Source organism: Apteryx mantelli, chromosome 3, assembly GCF_036417845.1.
Source record: "Apteryx mantelli isolate bAptMan1 chromosome 3, bAptMan1.hap1, whole genome shotgun sequence".
NCBI lineage: Eukaryota > Metazoa > Chordata > Aves > Apterygiformes > Apterygidae > Apteryx > Apteryx mantelli.
This window is the reverse complement of record NC_089980.1, coordinates 15,735,918-15,762,370: the sequence shown is the minus strand read 5'-3', so window position 1 is coordinate 15,762,370 and position 26,453 is coordinate 15,735,918. Positions and strand designations below refer to the sequence as shown.

The 26,453-nt window shown below is 37.9% G+C and overlaps 1 protein-coding gene across 4 annotated transcripts in view; it reads left to right on the top strand.

Moving 5' to 3' along the window:
- VRK2 (VRK serine/threonine kinase 2) overlaps positions 1 to 26,453 on the top strand; it is a 50,504-nt gene that overhangs the window by 8,714 nt on the left and 15,337 nt on the right. For all 4 annotated transcript variants that reach the window (XM_067292740.1, XM_067292741.1, XM_067292743.1 and 1 more), the window contains 7 exons: positions 3,053 to 3,108; positions 3,578 to 3,647; positions 4,511 to 4,598; positions 4,744 to 4,852; positions 6,422 to 6,514; positions 16,475 to 16,607; positions 26,231 to 26,351. In XM_067292740.1, coding sequence (XP_067148841.1) covers positions 3,053 to 3,108; positions 3,578 to 3,647; positions 4,511 to 4,598; positions 4,744 to 4,852; positions 6,422 to 6,514; positions 16,475 to 16,607; positions 26,231 to 26,351 — 670 coding nt within the window. The remainder of the gene's footprint in view (positions 1 to 3,052; positions 3,109 to 3,577; positions 3,648 to 4,510; positions 4,599 to 4,743; positions 4,853 to 6,421; positions 6,515 to 16,474; positions 16,608 to 26,230; positions 26,352 to 26,453) is intronic.

Genomic DNA, 26,453 nt, shown 5'->3' with positions numbered 1-26,453 from the left:
ATTGTGGCACTCAGCAACAAAACCATTGAAATTCATGGTTAAAGCGGATGTTAAGACCATAACTGCTGTGCCTGTATGAAACTAGGGAATTCTGGATAGGGGTTAATTTGAAGTAAGTTATTTGCTGTGTTGTCTAGGCACAACAATTGGAAATTATGGCAAAGAATGTGACTCTTACTGCACTGCTTTATCTCAGAGTGTATTTTAAATTCTTCATATGCTTTTCTGTGGTGGTAGCTCTGATTGTGGGATGGAGGAGAGCAAGGGAAAATAGAGCTGTACCCTTTGTGCTTTGTAAATGTTTGTGAGACTCTTCTTGGCATGAGATGGAAGCAGCCACAGGCCCCTACACAGATTTGTCTTGTGCCAGTGTTCCCAGTTAACAATTATGCAGAGAGTGGTTTTGGTTTTATGCATACATCAGCACCCCTCCCTGCAAATCTAAGGAGATCATACATCTCTGTAGTTGATGAAAAGCGACACACAAGCTGTAAACTGGGAACTCTCGTATTTGTTGTGCTATTTTAAGGTACCCTTTGCAAACATAATCTTGCTGTATAGTGCTCCTGGTACTCTATGTATGTACTTACATGCCATCAGAGACCTCCTGCATGTCAGCATTGCTCTCCTGCAGGGTCTCTGCTTACTGTCCTGCAGTCTAGCATTTAACTGATTGTAATATTATGAATAGCCATGTGCTACCCCACAGAATGAGACTAGCACATGGCTAATTACAAGTATACAGTAATTAACTATGAGCTAAACTCGCAGGAGAGTATGTGGTGGTGGTCTATGAGGTATGTAATCAGACTGTTTGTTAAGCCTTGGGAGCCTTTCCAGTCTGTTAAGTAACTATACATAGTAATGAGACAATTTTTAAAAAAACAGTTATGTATATTTATAGACAAAAAATAGTCTGTCTTATATCTGAGCCGTAGTTAAAATATTGCTGCCTGATATATGAATGGTTAATTAAAACAGTGTAACAAAAGGTATATATGCAACTTCTGCTTATCTGTATGTATGCGATTAATTGTCTGAGCATTATGCACATAAGTTTAGAATTGTGTTATCCACTGTGTGTTAAGCCTTGTTTCATGTACATGCAGTAAAAATGATGATACCTTTTCTCCTCTTGTATTTTTGAATGTCATGTTACTCATTTGCTGGAGCATCTGTTCCTCTGTCTTGTTGATTTTTGTCTGACTTTTCTCCCTTTTCACCTTGTAACCATTTGCAGTTAGTTTTGTTCTTTCAATATGACTCCAAAAAGCATCCACGCCAGCATAGTGTAAGAACCATGGGGGTTAGGCCCCTTTGCTGGGCTACTTCCCGTTAATTGCTCTTCTTCATTACTCTGACAGCTGTTACTACCTGTTCCAGATTACCATGAATGAGGCCTCTCTTTATAAAATGTCAAGATGTCTATAGGGAAGTTAGATCAGACTCTTTCAAATACATTTAAATTTGATACTTCTCTATACCTATCAAGCCTCTGCTAAGTAATTTGATATTAAAATCTATTTTCTTGAAAACGGGTTCCTATCTGATCTGTGTCAGGGAGCACCTCTTATTCTGTTCTGTGATGATGGTGAGTACAATGAAAACACGTGGGATATGTTCCTCTAAAGTGTAATGTCTTTAGCTATTAAGACATAGTCTGCATGTGACAGAGCTGGATAAAGACCTAAGTACCTGTCCCTTAAGCCTTAGTTCAGTAGAAGAATATGATAAGAACAAAATCTGTTTTGGCTTACCACAATTTCCTTTCTGGTTGTAAGAATACTTTTAAATTGTGTTCTGAATGTCACTACTACTTTTTTGAATCTATAGACAGTTCACACTTTCCAGAGCTACTGTTTTCGGGTACGTCCATATTATCTCTAAAATGCTATCAGCACAGAAGCATTTGCATCAGGAAGTGTCAAGTGGGAGGCTGTGGGGTCTCTGTCTGGGGGGTGTGCATACTGCCAGATTCAACCCAGATGATGAGCAGAATTAAGGGAAGATGGCAGCTGAAGGAGTCTGTTCGTTGTAAAAATATTTTTACATGACCATCAAAAATGTAAGCTTGGATAGTTTGATTAGACCCAAGTTTATTTGATTTTTGTTATGCGGATAAAAGTGCTCTATTTTTGTGTGTGCCGGTAACTGAAGTGTTTCACACCTAGACTGTTGTTGGTATCTGATCATTATAAGAAGTTTGAAAGGGAGACTTATTTCCTAGGAACTGTATTCTTTTTAGATTTTTCAGTGATCATTCTAAAAGATGATTTAGTCTCATTAAATTTTAATCCCAGTGTAGCTCTATGTGCTTCAGCTGTATCAGAGAAAACTGATAGTTCTCTCAGGGTCAGAAGAAAATAGAATCACATTGTCTGTGCAGAGAGGTTCTGTCTCCTGGGCTGTAATTGGCACATGTGGTCAATTATTGTTTTGAAATTTCTACTTGCTCTAAGAGGCACAATCCCTCATCCCTCTTTTAGGCAAGTGATGGCTATGCTATTCCTAACTTAGGCCAGTGTCTAAATAATGTCAGAATAGAAAGTGAGGTTCTGGAACCAAATTAATTTGTAATAGTGGAAAGCAGACAGTCCTGTCTATGGGCATAATGTAGGTCATAACTTTTAAGTGGTGTCTTTGTCACGATAGTGGATTGACGGGAACCAAATACAGAGGTTATCCAATTGACCTGAATGGCTAAAATATAGTCTGTTGTAATGTGATGCCTCATTGTGGTGCAAAAGCAATGGAGACATCCTGCTTACTCCCTAGTCAACGTTGAGGGAGAGAGTTCTGCCAGTGTGGATTAAAATTGCTTTTATACTTTCTGATGTAAATGAGAATGTAATTCTGATGCAAAAACTTTGGGTTTTTTTTTTTTAATTGACGATATTTTGACCTTTAAAAACAGGAATTCAAACTACATGTTGGGAATTGGGAATCTTTGTCCTGCATTTTTTGACTGCCTTATGCAACATTAGCTTGCTCTTTATTTGCAATTATATTTTGTGGCATACAGCTTCATCCCCATCTCTTTCTCGTTTTGCAGCTTCCCCTCAAACTCATGTTCCTGTAGAAGATGATGCTGTGCATGTAATTAAAGTGGTAATGTGTAGATCTCATTTCTAAATTGTTAACTTGTATGCAGTGCTTTCCCTTAATTATCTGTTCTTATTTTAAGCATTGGGTTTGTACTGAATGCTTGTGGCTTTTATTTTTTCAGTCTTTTTGGTTTTTTTTCATGCATAGTGTTTCCTTGACTTCATTAGTGCCCTGAACAGTTTAGTAAGGAAAATGAGACTGTGAATTTAAAACTGTGCCTGATTTACAGTATTTCTGAAAATGGTTTCCTAAATAATTCCCCAAAGAATCAGTGTTGCTTATAAGAACATGTTGCCAACTGATTTTTCTTCTTACTGCTTACAAAAATGGCAAATCAGATGGCAAAAAAATGGCCAAAAATATATGAGGAAAGAAGAAAAAGATTTGAATCCTCTGAATTTCACATACTTTTTTAGGAATTGTTTTCTTTCTAATGCGCTTTCTGATACTAAGTTTACTTATTTCTCAATAGGAATACCTTGAAAATGGCCCCTTGTTTTCTGAACTGAAATTTTACCAGAGGGCTGCAAAACAAGAGCATAGTAAGTAATGTATCAGAAAATAAAACCTTGAATTCTAATTCGGTTAGTTTTAAAGCTAAGTTTGGTGGGGTTTGTTTTTTTTTCCTCTGATGAGATCTGATACTTTAGAGCTTTATAGCCAACTTACTTCATACATGCTGAACTGATTCTAGTTGGTGCTATAATAACTTTAGGTTGCTGTAGGTTTCTTTACTTGGATGTAGCCCTTGTTCTTTCTGATCAGAAGTGAGAACAGAAGTGTGCCAAATGATTTCTGCTGATGTGCGCGCATCAGGGTGCAGAACAATATATGGACTCCCGAGTGAGGCCGGCCTTAGAACAGAGGGTGCTTCTGCTAGTAACTGTTCCCATGAACAAAGTTAAGAATGCGTTTAATCATCACAGAATTTGGTAGTAACTGAGGCAGTTGATTTTGCAGACACTTAAATAAGCATGGATGCGATTTATTCATGGGACCTGTCCTAAAGACTTCAGATGACTTAGATTGCTGGTAGACCTAAGAACCTTTGATAGTTTGAAGCGTGCTGTATTGATGTACTGTGTTTAAATTTACCATCTTGAATAAAGTAGAGCTTTTAAATGAATTGCTTTCTCAGCTGCTGATGACTGTGTATCTGTTGCCTTCCTAAAGGGTGCAAAGTATCAATTGCTGGAACAGAAAATTTTACTTCTTGTTTTAGAGAATATAGAGGACTTAAAAAGAGTGAAGTTATCATCTGAATTGTTGACTAAAATAGTCTGTCAAATCACATTTGTTTCACTGTAGTGAAGTCTTGGCTTGATCGCTGAAAACAGTAATAAAAAATACTAAAATATTCTCTAGCTACCCTTAACACAATGTTGTCTTTTTATTATTATTACAGTAAGAAAATGGATGAATCTCAAAAAAATAAAATGTTTAGGAATTCCAGTGTTTTGGGGATCAGGCTTGGCTGAATACAAGGGGAAAAGGTAATAATAAGATGAATTATAATCAAGCGTGAAATTGATGGAAGAGCCATTTTCAACAAAACGAAGGATATGTCTTCTCAATCTTCTGATGCAAACCTGCCTTCCCATCTGAAAGGATTCCTCCCTTTTGTGTATTTCCTGATAGCTATAGATTCATGGTCATGGAGAGACTGGGGGAAGACCTTCAAAGAATCTTTGAAGATTCTGGGAGCAGGTTTAAGAAGGAGACTGTTCTGCAACTTGGGGCACGAATGGTACGTTTAGAGAGAGAAAATTGCTATGTTTTTACTTGTTGAATTCAACTAATGAAAACCTCTTTCTGAAATGAAGAAGTTCTTTTAGGTAGCTGTTGAGTTTAGAATTAAATGTATATTTAAGTGCTATGCTTTTTAAGTAAAATGAGCATGAAGTGTAAAATCAAGATGCCTCGCAGACTGGAATTTGGTGGACTCAAACCAGACTTCTTTCTGATAGATTAAAGCATAGACCAAACATTTTTAAATGTGTGTCTAGACTGAGATGTGTAAGCCCATTCTCATATGCTTTAACATGAATTGATTTTTTTCCTTTTCTTTTCCAGTGTTTGAAGGGTATTGTATAAGACACTTATTTGAGAATTTTGATCACAGTGCTGTCAGGTGTGCAACTGTGAAGTTAAACAGTGTATTTGCTGAACACACTGATTGTATGGGTCAGGATTAGGCTGTTTGCAAGTGTCAGTTTTGTTTTTAAATATGTGCAGACTAGCAGATGCTAATGGACAATCATATACGCTTTCCTTTGTAATATCATTTGTGTTGTGAAAGACTGCTTTTACTGAATAGAGATGCCCAGCAAATGGAGTAGAGACAATGGTCACAAGCTGCAAGAAAGGCAATTCCAATTGAGCATAATGAAAAAAGTTTTCACAGAAAGAATGGTTTAGTACTGGAACAGGTTGCCCAGAGGCATTGTGGAATGCCAACCTCAGAGGCTTTTTTAAAACTTGATTGTTCAACGTCCTGTGCAACCTGATCTAACTTTGAAGTTAGCCCTGCTTCAAGCAGGGCTTAGACTAGAGACTTCCAGAGATCCCTTCCAACCTCAATAAAAAAATAAAACTGTAAAGGGCTTTTGTAGCCATGTAATTAAACAAATTTGTAACACTTCTTGGCTGTCTTTGAACTCTTCAACAGCCAAGATTAGACTGTCCTTTGTACGAATTGCCAAGTACGAGCATGTTTTTTCATAACAATTACAGAGCTATCATCCCTCAGTGAGGAGCTGAAGAAGGATGAGGAGGAGGGGAAGTGGGGAACTGAGGTGCAGGCCATGCAGTAATTGGCAGGATCAAATATATTATAAATCTTTAGGGCTGATTGTGCATATTCTTCCTCTGAAGACCCTGCTGTTCTCAACGGTTTCTCCAATGTTAATAAAGTGCTTGATTTGCTCTTCATTTGTGACCTTAGAAGCTGGTATTCTTAAGTATTCAGAGAGGGATACCCATGGCAAAGTATGGCTCGTTTATGATTTGCCATTAGCTACGTGCCTGGTGGGAACAGAACATGTGGACAGAACAGAGAGGGTAATGGGCAGAGCTTTGCCACTGGGCATTTGGCTGCATCTGGTATGATGAATAAAGATGCAACACAGAGTGAACCTTCCAGGTGGGGGACCAAGAGGGAGACCTCAGTCCTTGTGCTCTACCTCAAAACAAATTTGTCATCTTGCAGCCTGTGCAGCCCCTGAGCTCACTGTATGAGTGAGAAGTATTTGGTGGTAGAGTGAAGGGAGGAATGGAGATGATGATGCTTTCCTTTCTGTTCTAAATTCTTTCATAGTTGGACGCTTTGGAATATATACATGAAAATGAGTATGTTCATGGTGACATTAAAGCAGCAAATCTGCTTCTGGGCTACACCAACCCACATGAGGTAAGCATTTTTAGACTTATCTATGCTGCTACTCTAATGTGTTCAGAACTGTTTTTAGCTGTGCATATTCTGCATTAACAATTCATGTATTAAGAGAGAATTTGCAGCATGAACATTGTCCTCTCTTCACAAATCTGATATTGGCTTTGTGGAATTTAAGGCTGGAGAGAGAAGCCGAACAAAACTCTGCTTTGTTCCCTTATTGCTTCCCTGATTGGGATGATAGTGAGGGAAGGGTAAAATAACCCTCAGGGTAAGTTAGAGGACCTAAAAGCTACTCTAGATTATGCCAATTTAAGTATAGAAGTATGGTTTAAAAATCTGGCCCCTTGTATTACCTTTCTTGGGAAGATCTAGCTTTCTAGTGCTGTCATGAGTTGTGGTTCCATGACACTAACTCTCATGTCTTGCTCAGTGTAGTGGATAAAGCGGGTGAATATCATTAAAGTTGTTGCTCTCTGTCTAACACTGCTAAAGCCTAAAACTAGCCATGAAATGCAAGTGTTTTTGTGAAATGCTTTGAAACAACCCTTTTGATCCTGGCATATTTACATGCTCTTATAATGTCTTTTTTTTTTTTTTTTTAAGTTAATAAAATTTTGAAGTATGTTTTTCTCATGGAAAACCATCTAATTTTGGAAAAAAGGGACATCCCTTTAATATCACTTAAACATGATTAGCTATAAGCAATATTTCTGCTTTTCTTTCAATTTTTGTTTTCCTACAGCAGTGACAAAGAAATAGATATTGCAAAACAACTCGCTGCTGTTGAAGGTTGAACCACTGAACTGTATCTGATTTCTTCAAAGCTTCAGAAGTCCTCACCTTTAAATGGTTGATTCAAATTTAACTTTTCAGCTTTCTAAAACACATAGATTAAAAATTATCATGACTGTTTAAAACAACCATGTTTTTAGATACTTGCATCAATTAGTACATAATCTCACTTTATGGTGTTTACCAGCCTACTAAATCTGAGAAGAAGGGTATTTAGAGGCAAAATGATCTGCTACCCAATCCTATTAACATAACTCAAATTACTTGATTTTTGTGTATTTTTATGACAACAAGATAAGCTGCTGTTTTCCATGTTGAAATCATTTTGGATGTGTCTGTTTACATTAATCATAAAGTTTTAAGACATGTAGCTGACTTTGATCAGTTGCTTTTGACTTAGCCAGATTGTGGGGTGGTTTTGTAATTTGCTTCTCATGTGACTGGGTGAAGATTGTGCCACTAGTATTTTGTTTTTATGGGTGTTAAATTCATCAACAGATCAAAAATAAGGTAGTCATGAGTCACTAGACAGATGTTTTGAGTAGCAGTATAACTTAAATATCAAAAATGTCAATAGATATTCCAGCTTAAGTAAATCCTAGCTAATAGTGTACAAAGCGTGAGTTATTGCTGAGAGGTTTTGTGTAGAATTTTTTTCTCTGTAAAATTTTTCTTTTCCACTGAAATACTTCTATAAAACATTAAAAAGTGCCCACTCTAATTTAGAAGAGTTAGGAGGAAAGGTTTTCTAGTACCTGCTTGTGCTGGCAAAATATGAATTAAACTTTCATTTGTGTGTGCCTAAGAAAACAGAGAGCTGTTTAGGTGTGTTTGATAACAAAGTGAGTGTGAAGGGAGTTAAATTCCCCAATCATAGGCCCCAGAAACAGCACAAGTGGCGACAGGCTTACTGCATGGTCATACCGTGCTGACAGAGCCTAAGAATACCATGTGTGTGTGCATGTCATGATTATTTATAAGTGTATTTTAAAGTAATGTGTACTATATTTAGCTTACACAGCAAGGCAGATGGTTTAATGGGACTTCTTTCCTTCAAATAAATAGTAGTTATCCAGACACAGTTTGCACTGTACCTCAAAACATGTATGCTCTGTGGCTAGTGGTCTGTGGGAAGAGGGAATAATAAGGTCTTGCCAACACCACAGCAAAATGTGTTTATTTTAGCAGATCTGCATATGCCGTATGACTGAAATAAGCCTTCTCCTAGAATTGTTGACAGTGGAATGTTGTCTGCCACCATAGCTTTGATAACTGTTCTGTACCTGGGCTCTTTATGCTGTAGTTAAGGACCGTACTGGACAATATCCTCGCTCAAAGTCCCAGCATTCACAACTGGGCATGTATTTTGGACACATGATGTTGCATTTGTCTTGTCTTGGCCATTTTCATGTGCACGTCAATTTTGACATGGAAGTTGCTTCATTCTACTCCACGTGTTTCCTGTCCCTGCACCAGACTTCCTGATGTTGTGATGCCTTTTCTGCAGATCAGGAAGCTGTCTTTGTAACATGCTGGCAAGCTGAATGTATTATGTATTTATCAAAACAGTATTTCTGGAAGCTGTATATGGCTATTGACTAGCTCTGACCAGATTTGTACCACCATTGACTAAGTATGGCAACAATATGGAATATCCTGTTCTGTATTCTCTTTACTGCTGTTGGCGACGCTATATTTTAATTTGGCGACCCTGTATTAAGCTCAGACAATTTATATATAACCTCAGACTCTGTTATTGCTACCAAATGCCTATGAAGTGTTTTGTCCTATTTTCTCTGTTAAAATAGAGGATGGCTGTATTACCTTGTTTTTTAAAATGATGGAGCTGGAAGGGTAAAGCGATTAAGCTAATTCCATAAATAATGAGCAGGAACATCTATCCAATGGCAAACTCCAACTCGGGAATAGAACACAGACTGGCAGGCCTCTAGCTGCAGTGGGAGTTAGCATAAAGAAACTGTGTGGCCTAACAATTTCTGTGGTGATTTTTTTGTTACAGGTTTTTGTGCTAGCGGGTTCTTCCTCTTTAGGGTTTAGATGTGTAAAAGAAAATAAGTTGGGAATGTGCTTTATTTGACATTCTTTAAAGAAGTGTTAGTTAAAAAAACCTTGTTTAAAAAAAAAAATGAAAATTCCAAAATACATTTCCCTATTCCAGAGACAGAAATCTATGTTCAAAAAGAATATGTACATTTATATTCAACTTCATGCTTGCTGTTTAGTGGCTGTTTATGCGTCCTATTATTTTATGTGCAAATTTGCCACTTACTTCTTGCAGTTTCAAGAAAGGATCATTTTTCTGTGCTAAGCTTTCTGCTGTTTTGCTGTCTCTTCTGTAAATTAACCTAGCAAACTTGCACCACAACCAATAAATACCATAGTCCCCTTTTTGAAATAATGTTTGAAATCCATATTGCTACCCCTTACCTTCTGTGGCAAGGCAGAGAAACAAATAAGCAAAGGTCCTGTCACTCTGTGACCTCCAAATGATGTTTAGAAATGGTTAGAAGATCAGAATCAACTGCCCTCAAAGAGCAGCTTGCTGCAGATCTATTCAATAGAAGGGAGCAAGGCCATTCAGTGAGTTACAGGTCAAAAGATCAATTCTCTAGTCAATATGTTTCTTAACATGGAACCAGCACAATGACTGACAGAAGAGGAGTGATGTACTGAGGGAAGTCCTCAGCCCATGAATCTAGGAGAGGCCTGAAAGCAAACTTGGAGCGATCAGATCTGTAAATTACAGAACAAGTGAAGCACTGTCTCAGTGTTGTGGGGAGTTAAAGATAATTCAGTACATAACAGTAACTTTTTATATGACAAAGCGGAATGAGCATTATTGATATAGACCCTAAAAGAGAAATTTGAATCCATTAACCTCATTTAAATTGTGATAGTTTTAAAAGGGACAGCTTGTCATCAGACAAAAGCTTAAAATCGGAGTTTTTAGTACATGAAATAAGGTTTGGAAGAATGCCTCTTTGAAGCAGTTATCTTTTAGCATGTTTTTTAATGGATTATATGGGCAACATGCTTCAGTGTTGTGGACTCTTAAGACTGTATCAAAAGTTCTGTATTATTTGAGATATATATATATTTTTTAAGCTGTAAATTTAAAAAACGGATTTGCACCTGTGAGTTCTGATTTTGGTTTTAAGTGTTTCTTAGACACGATAGCTACAAATTAAAACTTGCAGATATAAATCTTAGATAGTCTTAACAGAAAAAGAAAAATAAGAATACAAAAATGTTTTAAAATACTAATTTTTAAGACCAGGTTGCTGTGGAACAGTACAAAAGCGGCAGAGCCCACACAGTAAGCACTCAGGAAAAAATACACTGAAAAGAATTCCAGCTTTAAACCATTATTCATTGTGAGATAAGTTCCACTTTTTTCTGTTTACATTTAAATAACCTTTATGTTGTGAAAAGGTAAACAATAGTTTGAATTTTTTGTGGTCAAGTAAAGAGTTGAAAAATCCTGTGGAAATTGACTTGGCCATTCCAAGATTATTCCTGTTCTTTGATCCAAGACAACAGATTTGCTCAAGAGGAGATGAGCTGAAGAATGAAAATCCTTTCTGTTCCCATTCGTGTGTTTTGGGAAGGATATAGTACATAGAGATATTGTACAGAAACAGTTGAGTTTTAACACATGAATGCTGGCTACTCTCCTGATCAGAGATACAGCTTCCCAATCAGATGCCCTTAATTTTCTTTCATCAGTCTTATTTCTACATTTGGCTAGAACTGCTTAGGCTGGTTTTGATTTCTTTTTCTGTTTATGATCCAAATACTTTGGAATTCAGTTGATTCCAGTATTGGGTTTGTTCCCTTCCTTCCTGTTGGCCTCAAAAGAACAAGAACGACACAGAGTGGAAACACATTGGTGGGAAAGAAAGGGAGAGCAGGGAGTCCAAATCGGGCATCTTGGAAGTGGCCTTAGACTTGGGCTGCAGTGATGGCTTGGCAACCTCATTGAACCATTTTGTAGCCAAGTAATCCTGTTTGAGTTTACAAAGGGGACTGTTTCCTGCATAGGATTTGAAAAGAAGTAGAGTTGAAATTAAGGATTGAGTGAAGCACTACTTCAGCGTTGCAGTGAGCCTGGTGTCCTCTTAGTGTAAGGTCTTTCAGAACATTTGAAAACACAGAGATACCATTAATGCTTCTTTCTCAAAAGTCCAGAAGAGATATAATCTACTGGATTTATTTCTTAGATTTGTTTAGGCTGAAGTTTGTACAGTACTCTAGATATTACAGTTCTCTTCTCTTCCGTGGGCTTTCTGCTCCAGTATTAGTCCAACCTGTGAGATGGTTTCACCCTACATAGACTCAGTCCTCTGAGTCCACTTGATGCTTGACTTTTTTTCTTTTCATCTAAAACGTACAATAAACCCTGTTCCAGTCAAAATGTTGTTCTTCCATCTTTACCTGTTAAATTTTGGCAAGATTCAGACAAACTTAACAAAGAATTTAAACTTTTTATAACACAACACTTCACTTATGTTTTTATTAAGAATATTATTGCTTTGCCAGAACTTCTGTTTTCTTTATACGTATATTTTGTGATACTTATAACTTCTGCTTTCTTGATGCTCTTCTCTCCAAGAGTTTGTTGCTGAGAATGTTTCTCTCTTAATATTTCAAATGAGGTTTTCTCCATTCCTTTCTCAAATCTTTTGATTTTTCTTTTTTTTTCTTAGCATAGTAACATTTTTTTTTACCCTGCAAGACATTTTAATCTTTCCCTGTATTTTTTCCTAGAGTCTTGCTCCATTGCGTGTGTGTGTGTGTGACAGAGTGTAAAAGTGAGAAAGAACAACTACCCTTTGTCTCACTACATACCTTCTGCTTCAAATGGAACAGCCTTCTAGCTAATGAATACAGAAGTCAAAAAAAAAAAAAAAAAAGGCTGAAAAAGGTGGTCTAGTGGTCTAGCATCCCTTCACAGGCACAGACAATTTCTCCCCTTCTCTCCTTTGGTTAATCCACTCCTCCTCCTTCCTTGTCTTGCTTTCTTGGCTTTCTTGGTTTTGTGAAAGATGCTGTTTCTGTCCCAATCACTGTACTTTAAACTTCTTACCCCAAGACGTACTTCAGTCCTAAGACTTCCTTTAGCCTGTCTTTTTTGTAGAATAGTGTTCAAATTAAGTTGATAGCTCTATGGCCATTAGCAACCAATCTGCCTCTTATAAGTACAGATCTACTTAATTATTTACAGAGCATTGTGTAAGCTTAGTAATGGAACCAATTGGAAAGAAAATGTCCAAAGAAAATCTGGGTATCATTATTCTTTCAGTGATAAATCACCTGTTATGTGTACTTCAAGATAAAGAAAATACCATGAGAATCCAAAGTAGCAGGCCCATGGCTTCCCAGATCAGTGCAGTTATAATATGTATGTTGTAGGTGTTTTATATGTTTAGCAGATATTTAGCACTTCAGATATAAAGCACTGTGATGAGAGAATCATGCACAAAAAAGACCAGAGGACTGCTAAATACTACAACTGCTTGCTTGTGCAGATAGATAGTTATTTGTGCCTATATGGCTGTTTGAGAAAGATAGACACATTCATGTTTGCATGAAATTGACTGCTAAGACTTTGGAAATCTGGCTCATAATCTATAATAAAATCTATTAATAACAGACCATGCTAAGCACTGCTGAGTCTAGTGCAAACTGAGATATGTTTCTAAAAACCATGCTTTTTTTAAAAACAAAACCTGAATAAAATCAGCCAGATTAAAATAAGTAAGTGGGGGGGAGGCAGGAGTGTATAAAAGCTAAAACCAGTTGTTCTAGGCTAATGTTGTTGTTGTACCTTCTGATCCTTGGTATCATTTCTTTTGTTTGAAAGTTCTTGCATATCTTATTCTGCCTCTCTGTTGTCTTGCCTTGTTTCTGCTCTGTTCTTATTATACCGAGTGTGCAGATGATATGGAAGCACTTGCTAACACTGTAACTTCAGTATTTTTGTTGTTCTTTAATGTTCAGCTTCTTTTCCCCCCTCCCTGTCCTCTTTAAAAAAACAAACTAAATTACTGAACTACCCCTACCTGCCATGTTCTCAGTGAGTTTGGAAGAAGGGCACACCGTGTTGCATTATCAAATAAAAGTGACAACTAGCTATGAAGAGCTATGTATTTTATGATGAAAGTTGTATAATTAGAACAGATTAAATCAAGGAAAGGAAATTTAGATTGGCGTAGTCCTTCTGATAATGGTGGTGGCAAAGTTGTAACAGTGCACTGCTGGTTTTGTACGAGCGGAAGGGGACTGATTTTGTTGGTCCAACACTAATGACCAACTTCTAGAACAAACAGTGCTACAGTCATACGTGTTCTTGTTTATTGCATTTGTGTGGCTTAAGATGTCATTGCTGCTTGGTTTTCAAGTTGTGCCTCTTCTGGTCAAGGCAGAATAACCTAAAGCTACTTTTCACTTTCAGAAGGTTTTTTTCAGTATAAATTTAAAACAGCTCTGCTGAACTGCTGCTGAAAGTATTTTAAGCAAATCTGTTGCTTCAAAATGATTTAGGAGTACACAGTTACCATCTTAGAGATAAGACACAGTAACTTATTTGCGTGGTTCAAATTTGGCTGACATATATTTGAGATTACTCTCTAGATACCCCATTAAGATGCTTCTGAAGACCACCAAGGCTGGGCTGTCATATGGGAACAGTCTATTGCATTTGTTAGCATTTCCAGCCCAGATGGAACTAGAGAGCTGGCAGAGATGTTTCTTTCTTGTTTTCTCTTTAATGGTTAAATTCTCATTTTAGTATAAGATATAGCCTGAATATTTAAAGGTTGAAGTCCATTCCAGCCAACTGTACATGCCAGACATCTACAGTCAAGCAAAATCCAAAATTTATTGCTTAGCCAGGGAAGAGTACACCTTCTAGCCTCCTCACGTCTTCCCAGCCCGCAGAGGATGTAGAAGACTCACAAAACTTGATATTAGGGTAGCTCAGATTAGTTCTAACACTGACTGTGGGCTCAATTAGGACAGTTACCAGAGCATCAGGAATACGCCAGAGAATGAATGCAGGAGAAAATCAAATCAGGGAACCCAGCAAAGTTTATGCCTTGTCCCAGATTTTCTAAACGTGCCTACAGTCTTTAATCTTGTCTCACAGTTTGTATAGTCTGTCAGGTGAAAAACATCATCAGTAATCTTAAAAGCCATCACCCTGCAGGAAGTGAGTGCTGCATCCCAGCTTACACGCTCCAAATAAGCACAGATCCTGCAGCAGAAACAGTAAAACCAAGAGACCAGCCATCCCAGGATTTGAAGCTGCCTGAAGCACAAACAGGAATCAGTAATTCAACAAAATGTGCTACAAAATAATGCGTTAAGTTTTCTTGAGGGTTTTTGTTTGTTTGTTTGTTTTTCTTCTACTGAGGGTGATACAATTAAATTAAAAGTGAGTGCCAGAAGAGTTTATTGTAGACTTTTATAGGATAAGCTATTTCTTAGCTAAAGAGGAAACAAAAACTAAGCTTAGAATAAGAAAAAGAGTTTTCTTTATAACATAATGTGATTTACTAGAAATGATCTCTGTATGACTTCCAATGGTCTAATTTCTTCCCCAGAGATCAGTTCCATTGGCAATATAATAGCAGTCATAGATTTTTTTTTTTTTGAGTGAAAAATACCATACTTGAAATATTTCTAAAAAGCAATTACCTAACGTGAGAACTGGTCAATGTAAGGGGGCAAAGGCCAGGTGGGAGTGTGAAAATGAGAGTGAGAAAATAACCTATGGGATATTATGGGGTGGACAGATTGTGATTAAATTCCAGCTGCTTTCAACAAGTTGCTGCTTGTCAGCTGCCCTGCAGTAGTTAGCCATGTGCATGTATTAAGTCCACCCTAGCTGGAAGGTGGAACATGTTAATCTGAACTTCATACAGTGGACTTGTGCCCTTAATTTAAAACATGCGAATGGCAGAATTGACATGGATGAGGAGTTAGTGCCCTGTGCCTGTAGAAAAGCAGAGGCATAGGAGTCAGGTGACATGTTCAGGGCTGTCTTGATGGGCAGCAGAAGAGCAGGAAGTAAAATTCAGTTCTCTTGAGCTGCTCTGCTTTCTGCTTTAAATACCATGAAAGTGAGCCTGACTGTAAGTTTAGTCTGTTAATACTTATTTTCATGACAAAGTGCTAAGAATATGCAAGCACATCTCCCAGATATGACATTCAGAACTATGGGATTTTCCTCCTCTCTTTCTGGTTACTTGGGCAGCTGTAGTGAAGCATCTTGGAAAAGATGACCTATCCCAGGATGTGAAGATAAATGTGGCAGTGCATGAACTTGATGTGGCACACACAGTGGGGGTCCATTTTTTTTCTCTTAAGCTGATTTAATTCTGTGGGTTTGTTTCAGAGTAACTTAGTGTGCAGTTTGACTCTCTGCCTTTTTTAAAATTCTTTTTGAATTTCAGAAGGGAATTTAAAATTTTGAATTTGGGGTGATTTACTGAGATTGCCTTCTGGGTTTGGAGCATGGTGGGCAGGGAGCTGGTCTGTTTTGTTTTGTTTTATCTTACATGCTCTGTTTAAGTAACTGTTGCCAGTGTGAAGTTACTGGCAGTGACATTCATAAAGATGAGTCTACAGCCCGGCTAGTGCCCAGCAGCCCTGCAGTCACGTTCCTTGTTTGCCCTGGAGTTCTGTGTTCTAGGGAAAGCTGCTGCCTCTCACACTTCCTCTGTGGCTTTTACATTGTGCCATTACTATGAAATGGTATGGCTGCAATTGCTGGAAGATTTGAATGGGGGTGAGGTGTGCGTGTTTTTAGTAAGGAGAGGAAGGGGTCCCATAAGCAACATGAGGATACATAAAAGGCATATTGCCATTTATGATATCTAGATGCCCACCTGGAGAGGAGAGAGCTTAGGAAAAAAATAAGACGACTGAAATTCTACCCGACTCCGAAATAAGATAAGAGTATGGTAGTGGAAGGACTTAATTGGGGAGGGCAGCTGTTACAGCACCCGGTTGTGCATATTTTATCCTGAGGCACCATTTGGTTTAATAAAATTTAGATCCAAGGCTGTCCTTAACCTATCAGTTTCTTAAGGCTTAATTATAAAGGTTGTACTTTCAAAGGACAAAAGCATTATTCATTTGTCTGTTCATGTCTTCCAGGTTTATCTTGCAGATTATGGACTTTCCTACAGATATTGTCCCAGTGGGAACCACAAACAGTATCAAGAAAATCCTAGGAAGGGCCATAATGGGACAATAGAGTTTACCAGCTTAGATGCCCACAAGGGAGTAGGTAGGTTTCTTTTTTCTTTTTTTTATTATTTTATTTCAGAGGAGTGATTACAGAATGAGTAATCAGGCTGTGTGAGCTGATGTATACAACAGAAGCAGTCTTGGGAATTGCTCAGAGTTGATCCGACCCTTGTGCGGTGACCTCTTCTTCTACCTAGGAACATTTCTTTGGTGCTGGTGAGGGGAGCGTGATTAAAACTGAAAGGCTACTGCATGTATGGTACTGGAAGATAGACCAAGATGCCTTAAGAGAAGCTTGCCATTAAACTTGATTGATTTGTGCTGGGAGTACTGGTTTGTATTTGCTGTACTCTACAGAGACTGAGGCAATATCTGTTACTGTTGCATTGCCAAGGAAAAATGTTTCAAGTCTGTGAAGAGGCCTTTATGGAGATCTGTATCTGAGTGTCACCATCCGTGTTATCGGAGGATATTTCAAGATGACATTCCTTCTGCAAGGAGAAAACCTCTTTTGAAGCCATAAAGTGTTAACTTTTGAAATCTTTTTCCAGTAGCCTTTCATATATCTTACTTATTTAAACTCACTTTGATGGTATTGGAAACACATTTGCAGGTAAATTACATACATAGTCCTTTTATTGGATATTGATTATACTGCCTTGCATTCCAAGGCAGACTTAATTCAACAATTCCCTAATTAGTTAAAGTCATAACCTATGTCTTGTATTCATTTACCATTAATTAAACCTTAGCTGTTTATTACACTGCAGTCCAAATCCAATAGCAGACCCATAGAGCCATGGAAAAGGGAATGGGAGGTCAATATCGAAAATATATGGTGCAAAGTCCCACTGATGGCTGCATTGTTCACAATCAATATGGTCAATGCAACACAACTTTCTTAGTTGCTATGTCAGCAAGACAAAAAGTCAATTCTAATGTTATGTTAGTGAAAAAATGGTGATTATTGAAAAACTTTGACTCTTAATTCGAAACAGTGTTTTTGTTAACTTTTCTTTATCCTTACCTCCCCTCCCCCCCAAGATCTTCTAAAACAAAAGGAATGGGTTTATGTTGCCAGTTTTGCTAAGATCACTGTGTCACAAGTGATAACTACAGAAATTTGTGCTTGTTAATAGCTGCTGAACTGTTACCTTAAACTAATACTTTCTAACGAGTTTTAGTTGGCACAAACAACTGTATATTATTGCTTTTTCTATTAAAAGGACCATTGACCATGTAATGTAGAGGGTCTTGATAATTTGCCGGCGCTGTTAAAACCTGCAGTCGTTTAACTCTGGTCATTAGGAAAAATGAAATAAGACTGTCAAGTATTTGCCGCTAAGACAGTTGCATGATTTCACCTGCTAAAAAATATTTTGTGGTGAAGAGGGCATCTGTTTCAGCCTCTTCTAGATCACCCAAGCATATAGTGCATTTTCTGGAGATCTGACTCTGGCTGTTTTTCCTGGTAGCGTGAGACATGTGGCTAAGTACTAGTATTTTATGTGGATGCTTTTGGAAGAATAGCTAGAGTTTGGTGTATTTGGGATTCAGCAGTTGGATAGACATAGCAATTAATTTGCCTAGTGGACATGTAGCAGGTATGTGTGCATACAAGTGTGAGTGAAGCAGCTGTCTTTAGCAAACTATGGGTTAGATTACCTCCTCAAGTGGCTGAAGTCATGGTTGAATTGGTGAAAAGTGGAGGATTCTAGAAAAGAAAATATTCAGAAAGGTAGCTTCAGTGACTTTACCCCAATCTCAGAACTAAGAAACTTTATGCTTGTTAATAGTTGCAGAGAGAAAATCTCCAAATTTTCTGTTGCTCCCGACAGAAAGGCCTGCAGAACATGGTGTGAAATCTGGCATGTTGCAGAGAATCCAAAGTATTCACGCTGAATGCCTCGGCTCCAGCTCCAGCTTTGTAACAGCCTGAATCCATTAAGGTCAAATTACCAGAGTTTCCCATTTGCAGCAGGTCTCTCAACATCCCAGGGAAAATGTGCATCTGCATTAACTCTGTGAGATTCTGCAGGTCTAGACGGCAAAACGCAGCGACTGTTTTCCTTCATCTTTTGTTGCGAGGTGTAGAGTTGTAGAGATGTTTAAGGACATTAGGGCACTGCAAGTTTTCCAACAGTTGGGGCAAAGGTCTTTGCTCAACAGTCTCTTGAACTCTCAGTTCATGATTGATTCTCTCAGCAGTCTGTCACCTACAAAGTGAAATGGGGTGCTCTTCTAAAAAGTATTTAAAGACTGCATTGACAACCTTAATTCTAGTGTTACTCAATTTTTCAGGGTGGAATAATTTTTATTTTAATGTTCTTTGAATATAATTTAATCTTTAAAAGTCATTTTACATAGATGAGATTCTTTCCAGAGGGCTTTTCTTGAGTGTATATAGTGACATAAATGTCTCAACCCTCAAAATCCCTGAATAGTACCATTTGTTGTATTGAGCTAGACACATAGGAACACTGTGACTTGCTTTGCTTTCTATTTATAAAGTAGCTATCTGAATATATAGTGATTTGAGATTCATGCTGAAATTTAAAACCAAGTTATGAATTTGTTGCTTTCCAAAGTGCTTCTTGGTGATGCTTGAAGCTGATAACCTCCTTCCATAAAGCCAATCAAATGCAATCACTTCCCACTAATTTAAATCAACACTGGTGTTTCACCAGTTAAACTGTGAGATTAACCCCGCTGCATACCTGTTCATTCCCCAAGCTCTCTGTGGAGCTCATCAGTTGTAGAGGCTACACAGTCCACTGAGATCCAGGACAGTTCCTCGCATGGACACTGCGTGGCAACACTCAGTGGTAGAATTGGTGGTCTGCATTCTTCTGGCAGTCTCTGGTAAGGGCTGAGTTGGACGTGCCATTCTTACGGCAGCTGATTGCGAATCAGCGTCTTCAAACAAGTTAGCTTAATGTATGCTGATGGCAACTGATGGTCCTGGTGGTTTGGACTTTGTGCCAGAACTGTAGAGGAATTCTCCCTGAATTAGGAGAGGCTGGGAGCAGCTGCCCTGCCTTATGTCTCGGCTCTTCATGCTGTTTTTGTTTCAGTTTTCTACGTTTTGCACAATCCACTTGCATTCTGTCCAGTGCGTGTGGGCTCTGAAGGCTGCGGTAGTGCTTCTTGGAGGCTTCCAGACTTGTCAAGTATTCAACACGATCTCAGTTACATCCCCTATCTATATCCAACGTTAACTTTGAACCAAGTCATGGACCAAGTCAAGGCTTTGCCACCGGATCTGGCCACACCATCAGCTTTCTTGTATTCTGTGGCTGGATTTCTTTGCAGCCTAACCTGTGGCCAGTAAGGGGCACTGAACAAGGTAACATTCTACAGGGCATTTTTAACTAAAACTCATTTTACTTTGATGCAAATTCCATATGACGCACAACTTCATTGTTAGTTTTAACATAGCATTCGAGGGGGAGAGTATAATCTCATATTCATTTTTAAAGACCATACTGTATAAACAGTATTACATTTTTGCTTGTTGCTTGATAATTAAAGAGAATTATATCCTCACCCAATATACATTTAAAAAATTGTTACAGTGTTAAAAAGTAATATTTGGATCAATGCATTTTATGGATTTTTGTAGATTTTCTACTCACTGAGGCATGCAGTCAATACCTAATTTCTCTGGAGATACACTGCGCTTAACATATTGAGGTTTTTTTAAATACTCTAGTCCTGTGCTTTGAGTGCATAAAACCAGTTTTAATTTGCTATCATTGATGAACATAAGAGTATGAACTATCTGTCTTGAATTCCCTCCAACACATCTTTTTGTTTGCTATATGTTTCAAGATAATTCTCCTTTTCCTTTTAACAAACATATTTCTTAATAACTGCTAGCAGTTTGGTTGTCTGTTGCATTGGATAGTGAACTTACCTAAATTCTTGCAAAACTGACACACACAGCTAGAATAACAAAAGCTACTTTAGGTAGTAGGGGTGATTTTGGGCAGGCTTAGGGGTACATAGAGCATATGACAGTTTGCATCAGGTTATTGCTTTTTTTTTTTTTTTTGTAGTTAGTGAAATCAGTTTGCGAGGAAATTTATTCACTGAGCAAAAGTTTGTGTTTTGTTTTTGGGGATTTTTTTGTTTTTTTTTTCTTATGCCCTGTTTTCAGGCAAGATAGTTACATTTGTCTTTGATGCAACCTATTGGTGAGTGCTTTGCGCCCTTAGCACTGGGCTGTTGCAGTATGTGCTCCATGAGGTCGGTCCGGGTGCTTACACACAGCGTTTGTACAGCGCAGTGCAGGCATCGGCCTGATCGTAGGGAGAGCTCTGCGGTTTCTGTTCTCATTTTCCCTGCTGCTCTAACAGAACCATTGCCTTTTGACATTAAAAACATAGCTCAATGCTTGTCCATTTTACTGTTTCTTTTACTTGCAGGGGTTCACTAGAATATATGCAGGGTTCGTTTTGTGAGGAAGGATGTGCAGGAATATTAACACCTACGCCTGGAAATAGATTCTTTCTGAACCTGCATCTCTTCCAGAGCATTTCAGCTCTAAATGGCTCTGGATCTAGAGTTATAGTTGGAGTTTGTCCATGTATATTTAGTAGTCAGAGGGAGCCTGTTGTGGTTTTTTTTGTTGGTCAGATGAATTATAGATCTGCTGCAGTTTGGTATGTGTTTCCCAAAGACTGTACGCAGGACAAATTGTAAATCAAAAAATAAAAGGAGAGTATAATGTGTGTCATGAAAAATGGGCAGAACTTTGCAGTGCAAAATAAATAAAAAGATGTTTTAGTTTTTGAATGTTGGATAGATTGGAAATATGTACCCAGGAGAAGAGGGAGCAGAAGGTTATAGTAAGTGAAAGGAGAGTCAGGCTTTGGCAAGGAGAAGGAAGAAGATCAAACAGGTTCTTAAAAACTTCTCTGTAAGTTTATTCTGTCCTGCTGAGAATGGGCAGAAGTAGCTAAAATACAATAATGAGCATCACATCTTTCCAGCACAACTGATGAGCGTGGCATGGAATTGGCTGTTTTCTTTAATTTTGGCTTCTCATTTTCTAAACCAGAAATTCCAAGTTAGTGAACCTGATAGCTACTTGTCAGCACCTTCTTGTCAGCCCCTTGAGAAGAGCACACGTGCACAGAGTTCGGAGGTGAGGCTATTGCGATTGTCCCGTACAGCTGTGGTGTTTTGAAGAGGTTTGAGGATCACAGTTTGGGAACTTGCAGCCTGTAAGACCTGCTGGCTTGCAGTATGCTCGTAAGTTAGGACAGAGGCAGGAGTGTTGCAGCTTCTGTGACTTGTGAGGTGACTTATGTGACTCCTGGGCATCCCATGACTGGACATTGCTGAGGTGTGGGCTCCTGGCCAGCCTTGATCTTGCCTTTGAAAAGACATGAGCCCGCAGGATTATGAGGCTGATACTGTTGGAGCAGCACCTCCGCGACCACATGGTGCAGCCTGCAGGGAGGTAATGGAGCTGCTGGGGAGTCCCTGTTACTCCCTGTTACGCAGAGTCCCTGCGGATGAGTTCAGGAACTCTTCCCAGGTATGCTGTATGTTTTATGCCTATCAGCCATGTAAAGAGTTGTGTGTGTAGCTTCAGGATTCAAGTTTGGGGCATTGGCCACAGTTGACGTAGGAGAAGTTGCTCATTGCCATGCCAAGGGTTGAATTCTCTGGAAGAGCTGTCATGCAAACATGCTTTTGGAACTGTTTTTTTTCTTTCCAGCATCCCATGACTGATGGTGGTTATTACGCAGCGAGTACATTAGCAAACAAAGTGCCATACTAATGATGCAGAAGTATATAGGGGGAAAGGAGAAATTGTTCCTGGCCCCTGCAAGCAATTGTCCTTGAGACTGTATGAATCTGTATAGAATGGCCTACAAGTATTAAAATTTATCTGACTTCTTTTCTCCCTTTAACCATCCACTATATTCAGTTATTTACTATCCCGCTGCAGTGAATTCCTCAGATTGACCAGGACCTGGGGGAAGAAATACTTCATTGTTTGCTTTTCTGATCTCTTCCTTCCTCCTGCCCCTAATACAGGCACCGATTTTGACAAATTCTTGTGTTTGTCTGGTTTTATCTTCTCAACCCTGAGTTAAAAAGCTCTGTCGCTTTTAGTTCATTGTAGATTAAAACACTGTGATGATTCATTTTGGACATAATTATACTTCTCCATGGTCATGTTAACAGTCTTTTTTTTTTTTTATGGGCTTTTGAATTAATGGTTATGGTATATGAGTTATATTTGTTTGCGAATTAATATGAATTTGTATGCTGATAATGACATTAGGAATTGGAGGTTCCACTGCATGTAAACACAATAGAAGCAACTAAAATGATCCTTTCTATGAAAAGTTTCCAATCTAAAGAAACAGCAGTGGGGAAATTATAGTGTAACAGTACTAATTAAAAATAATAGAAAAACATTTCATCTCTGTCGCTCATTACCTTCCCAGATCTTTACAAAGGGCTTGAGAAAGTTGGCTTAATAAGGGCCATAGAGGAAAACTCTTGTTTTTATATGGCTTGAAGATGAGTTTTGTAGAGCATTGTAGTGTTGAGAGCTTAGAGTGGCTGATGTGATATCATTTATGTTCTATTTTGAAATAGTAATCTGAATTTATATTAGAACTCAGCTAACTGCCAAATCTGGTATACAGAGAGACATAATATATTCTCTTCTCAGTGTGAATTCCTTCAGTTACATTATTCTGAGTTATTGTTCAACCCTATGCCTGCATGTTGAGTATATATGTTTGTGTTGTATATAAAACTTCTTATGGCCTGACTCTGATTTCATTGACATGGTTGTTAATTCATTAACTTCCGTGGAGTTGTTCCTGATTTATCTTTGCAGGAGTGAGTACAGAATCAGGCCTTAAATCTTCAAGTAAAAAAGTTAAACTATAAAAATACTGTAAAATAAAATATCACCAACGTGGTCCCATTAAATAGTATTTCATGAGAGACTAAAATACAAAAAAAAAAAAAAAATCCTGATGAATAGGAAAGTAGAAATCAGATATCTACTTAAAAAAAAAAGTATTTAAATATTTTAAATAAAAGAGAATTTGATTTAAATAAGTATTATTTTGAATATATACTCCTATAATAGTGACAGGTTATCAAGTGGAATTGTTTTGTTATTGTGTGGCTATCGCATTTAAAATGAGGCCAGACTGTGTTCTTGCAGTTCATGTTTATCGAGAACTCTTGTAATCTCAAATTGTATTAGCAGACTTTTTTTCAAATAAAAATACAGTTGAAATAAAAGTATTAGGATTTAATATGGGATGAAAATCTATTCCATTGTTCATAGATCATATTAATTCATTAAATATTAGTTAGTTTGTTTGTTTATTTATTTGCAAGGATCAAAATTATTTAAAAAGTTGAGGAAGCTAGCACCTCTCATACTGAACCAAGAAAGCAGCAGGGAGAAAGCTAGTATAGTCAAATAATCAAATGTTGACACTTTCATGTGGATCTATGAAAAACACATGTAAATCTCTTTATGTAGTAAACATTTTGGGGGATCTGATAGATAAAGTGATACGGGAATTTACCATCTCTTTGTAAAACACGTTGCCTTTGTTTTTAGTGAGGTATGGCTTCGTTACGTGTATTACTATTTATTTATTTATTGTCTTCAGCTGACTACTATGGCATTAGGAACGCATTAGTAAAGTCTTACTTGCACGTGTTCCTGACGTAGTAGTCAGGAAATGGACAAAAGATCTAAATGTGAATTAGAAGGTAGTTAGACATGGCCAAACTAAGTAAACTTTACTCTCTGGGGACTCTTTCATCAGCCAACCAGTTATCTTAGGCTGGCTTCTGAAATCTAATTGACTTACTGTTATTTACAGCCTCATATCAATTACTCCCTCAGTGAAAAAAAGTGGTCTAGTGTAATTTTGATAATTTTTTTCAAAAGGCCACTTTGTATGTAGCCCATCCTAGACAAACAGGTGCCAGAAAAGCGTTTTGTGAAAATTAGAGGATCTGCAATCAAAAATGCTGGCTTATATGGTTCTAATCTGGAATTGCCATAATGGAAAAAGGAGTTGTGAACACATGTGTATGAATAGAATTGTTCCACAGTTAACAGGAGATTTATGACTGGAGAAATTGCTACAGAGCAGCAAGTGGTAGAGATTGTGTTTTTATTTTAATATGAGAGCCAAGTCTTGCATTAGGACATTGTTGAATCTAGTGCAGAAAATAAATGACACCCAGGGGATGGTGTAGCATTCTGTTAGATTGAAGGGCCTTTAATAATCCGATAGCCTAATAGCAGTTAAGATAGAGAATGTGTAAGAACTAATCTTGTCTTCTGCTTTTATAGTAATGTGTGTACGGTAACAAGAAACAGTTATGATATGTTGGCACTGTAGCTTTTAGCGGATGACTTCTTAAATTAAACGGTAAGTTTGCTGAGTGACTTTCTGGAATTTATTTAATGAAGATCCATAAAATATGATATCTGTTTACATCTGGATTAACAGCACTATGCCCTACTACTAGTCTGTACTCTAGCAAAAAAGTACCAAACAAATCTGAAATCTTCTTTCATTCTTGGAGAGCTCAAATTCATTTTGGGAAAGTATAAATTTAATTTTTATGTCTATTGTATTTTAATCATGATTAACAGTTTCTATATTAGCATATTCTATATTGTCCTGTCTCACAAACTATAGGCTGTAAGTCAACTCTGCGCAAAGAAATATTGCAGCAATTGGGTGTGTTTTATTTTTTTAAGTTTGTTTTACTCTGAGCAGCAATAAGCAATAGTAATTCTATTAGTATTGTACTTTTTTTTTTTTCTTGTAGAAGTCAATCTATAGATTAACTTAAGTCATCTGTTTTTCTGTACAGGAGATAGTTGGGCATGGCATTAATTTTTGATAGTATTATTTCTATTGTGTTCTATAGTCAGTATATCTGTTTGGGCTGTTCAGGAGGAGAGTAAGTTGTTTCTGAAATAACTTCTTTTCTGGAAACAGTAGTGGTAAGTTTACCTAGGACTTGCTAAACAGCAAGTGTATTTTAACCTGTGCTACAACTCTGTCTAAACAAACTCTTCATGGCGCTTGTAAGCAGACAACTTTGGTGTGTAAATGTACACTAGATGGCAGTTTTGTCATATCTTCCAAGTTCAAACAGCTCTGTAGTAGAACAGGAAAGGCCATCAGTGTTTAGTCTGCACTCACAGGGTCCCTGCATGACCAGTGTGGACCCCATGGACTTCCTGGAACATGTGTTAGCAATTTAGCAGCAGACATTTATTTCTTTGTTTTACTGCTTGGCTCTTTGAGAAAGTGTTGGTACTCAGTTATGGGCTGTCTGGATCATGTCAGAGGCCATGGGGATCAAGTCCATGTGACAGGCCAGACTGAGGAAGGATGAAGCTGGAGGAGGTGAGGAAACTGACCCTTACTTCAACAGTAACAAGTCGCTGCCTGTCTGTGGACTGTGGCCAAAAGCCTGGGCGTTTTAGGTCTAATACAGCTGAACAAACAAAACACTTTGCCCATTTGGCTTTTTCATATTTCATCAACAGTAGTTCAATCAAAGTCTTTTCTGTTTGCTAAGAATTGGTTCTTATTCTTCATCTTTTTTTCTCCCTTTCCCCTCCCTCTTCTGTTTTAGCCCCATCTAGACGAGGTGACCTTGAAATCCTTGGCTACTGCATGCTGCAGTGGTTATGTGGGAAACTACCCTGGGAGCAGAACCTGAAGGACCCTGTGGCTGTCCAGACTGCGAAAACAAAGTAAAAATAAAACAACACACACATGCACATACTCTATCATTTACCAAAAGAGATCCGAAATGGAATTTCAAAGACAGCTCACATCCTGTAGGATATCACCTC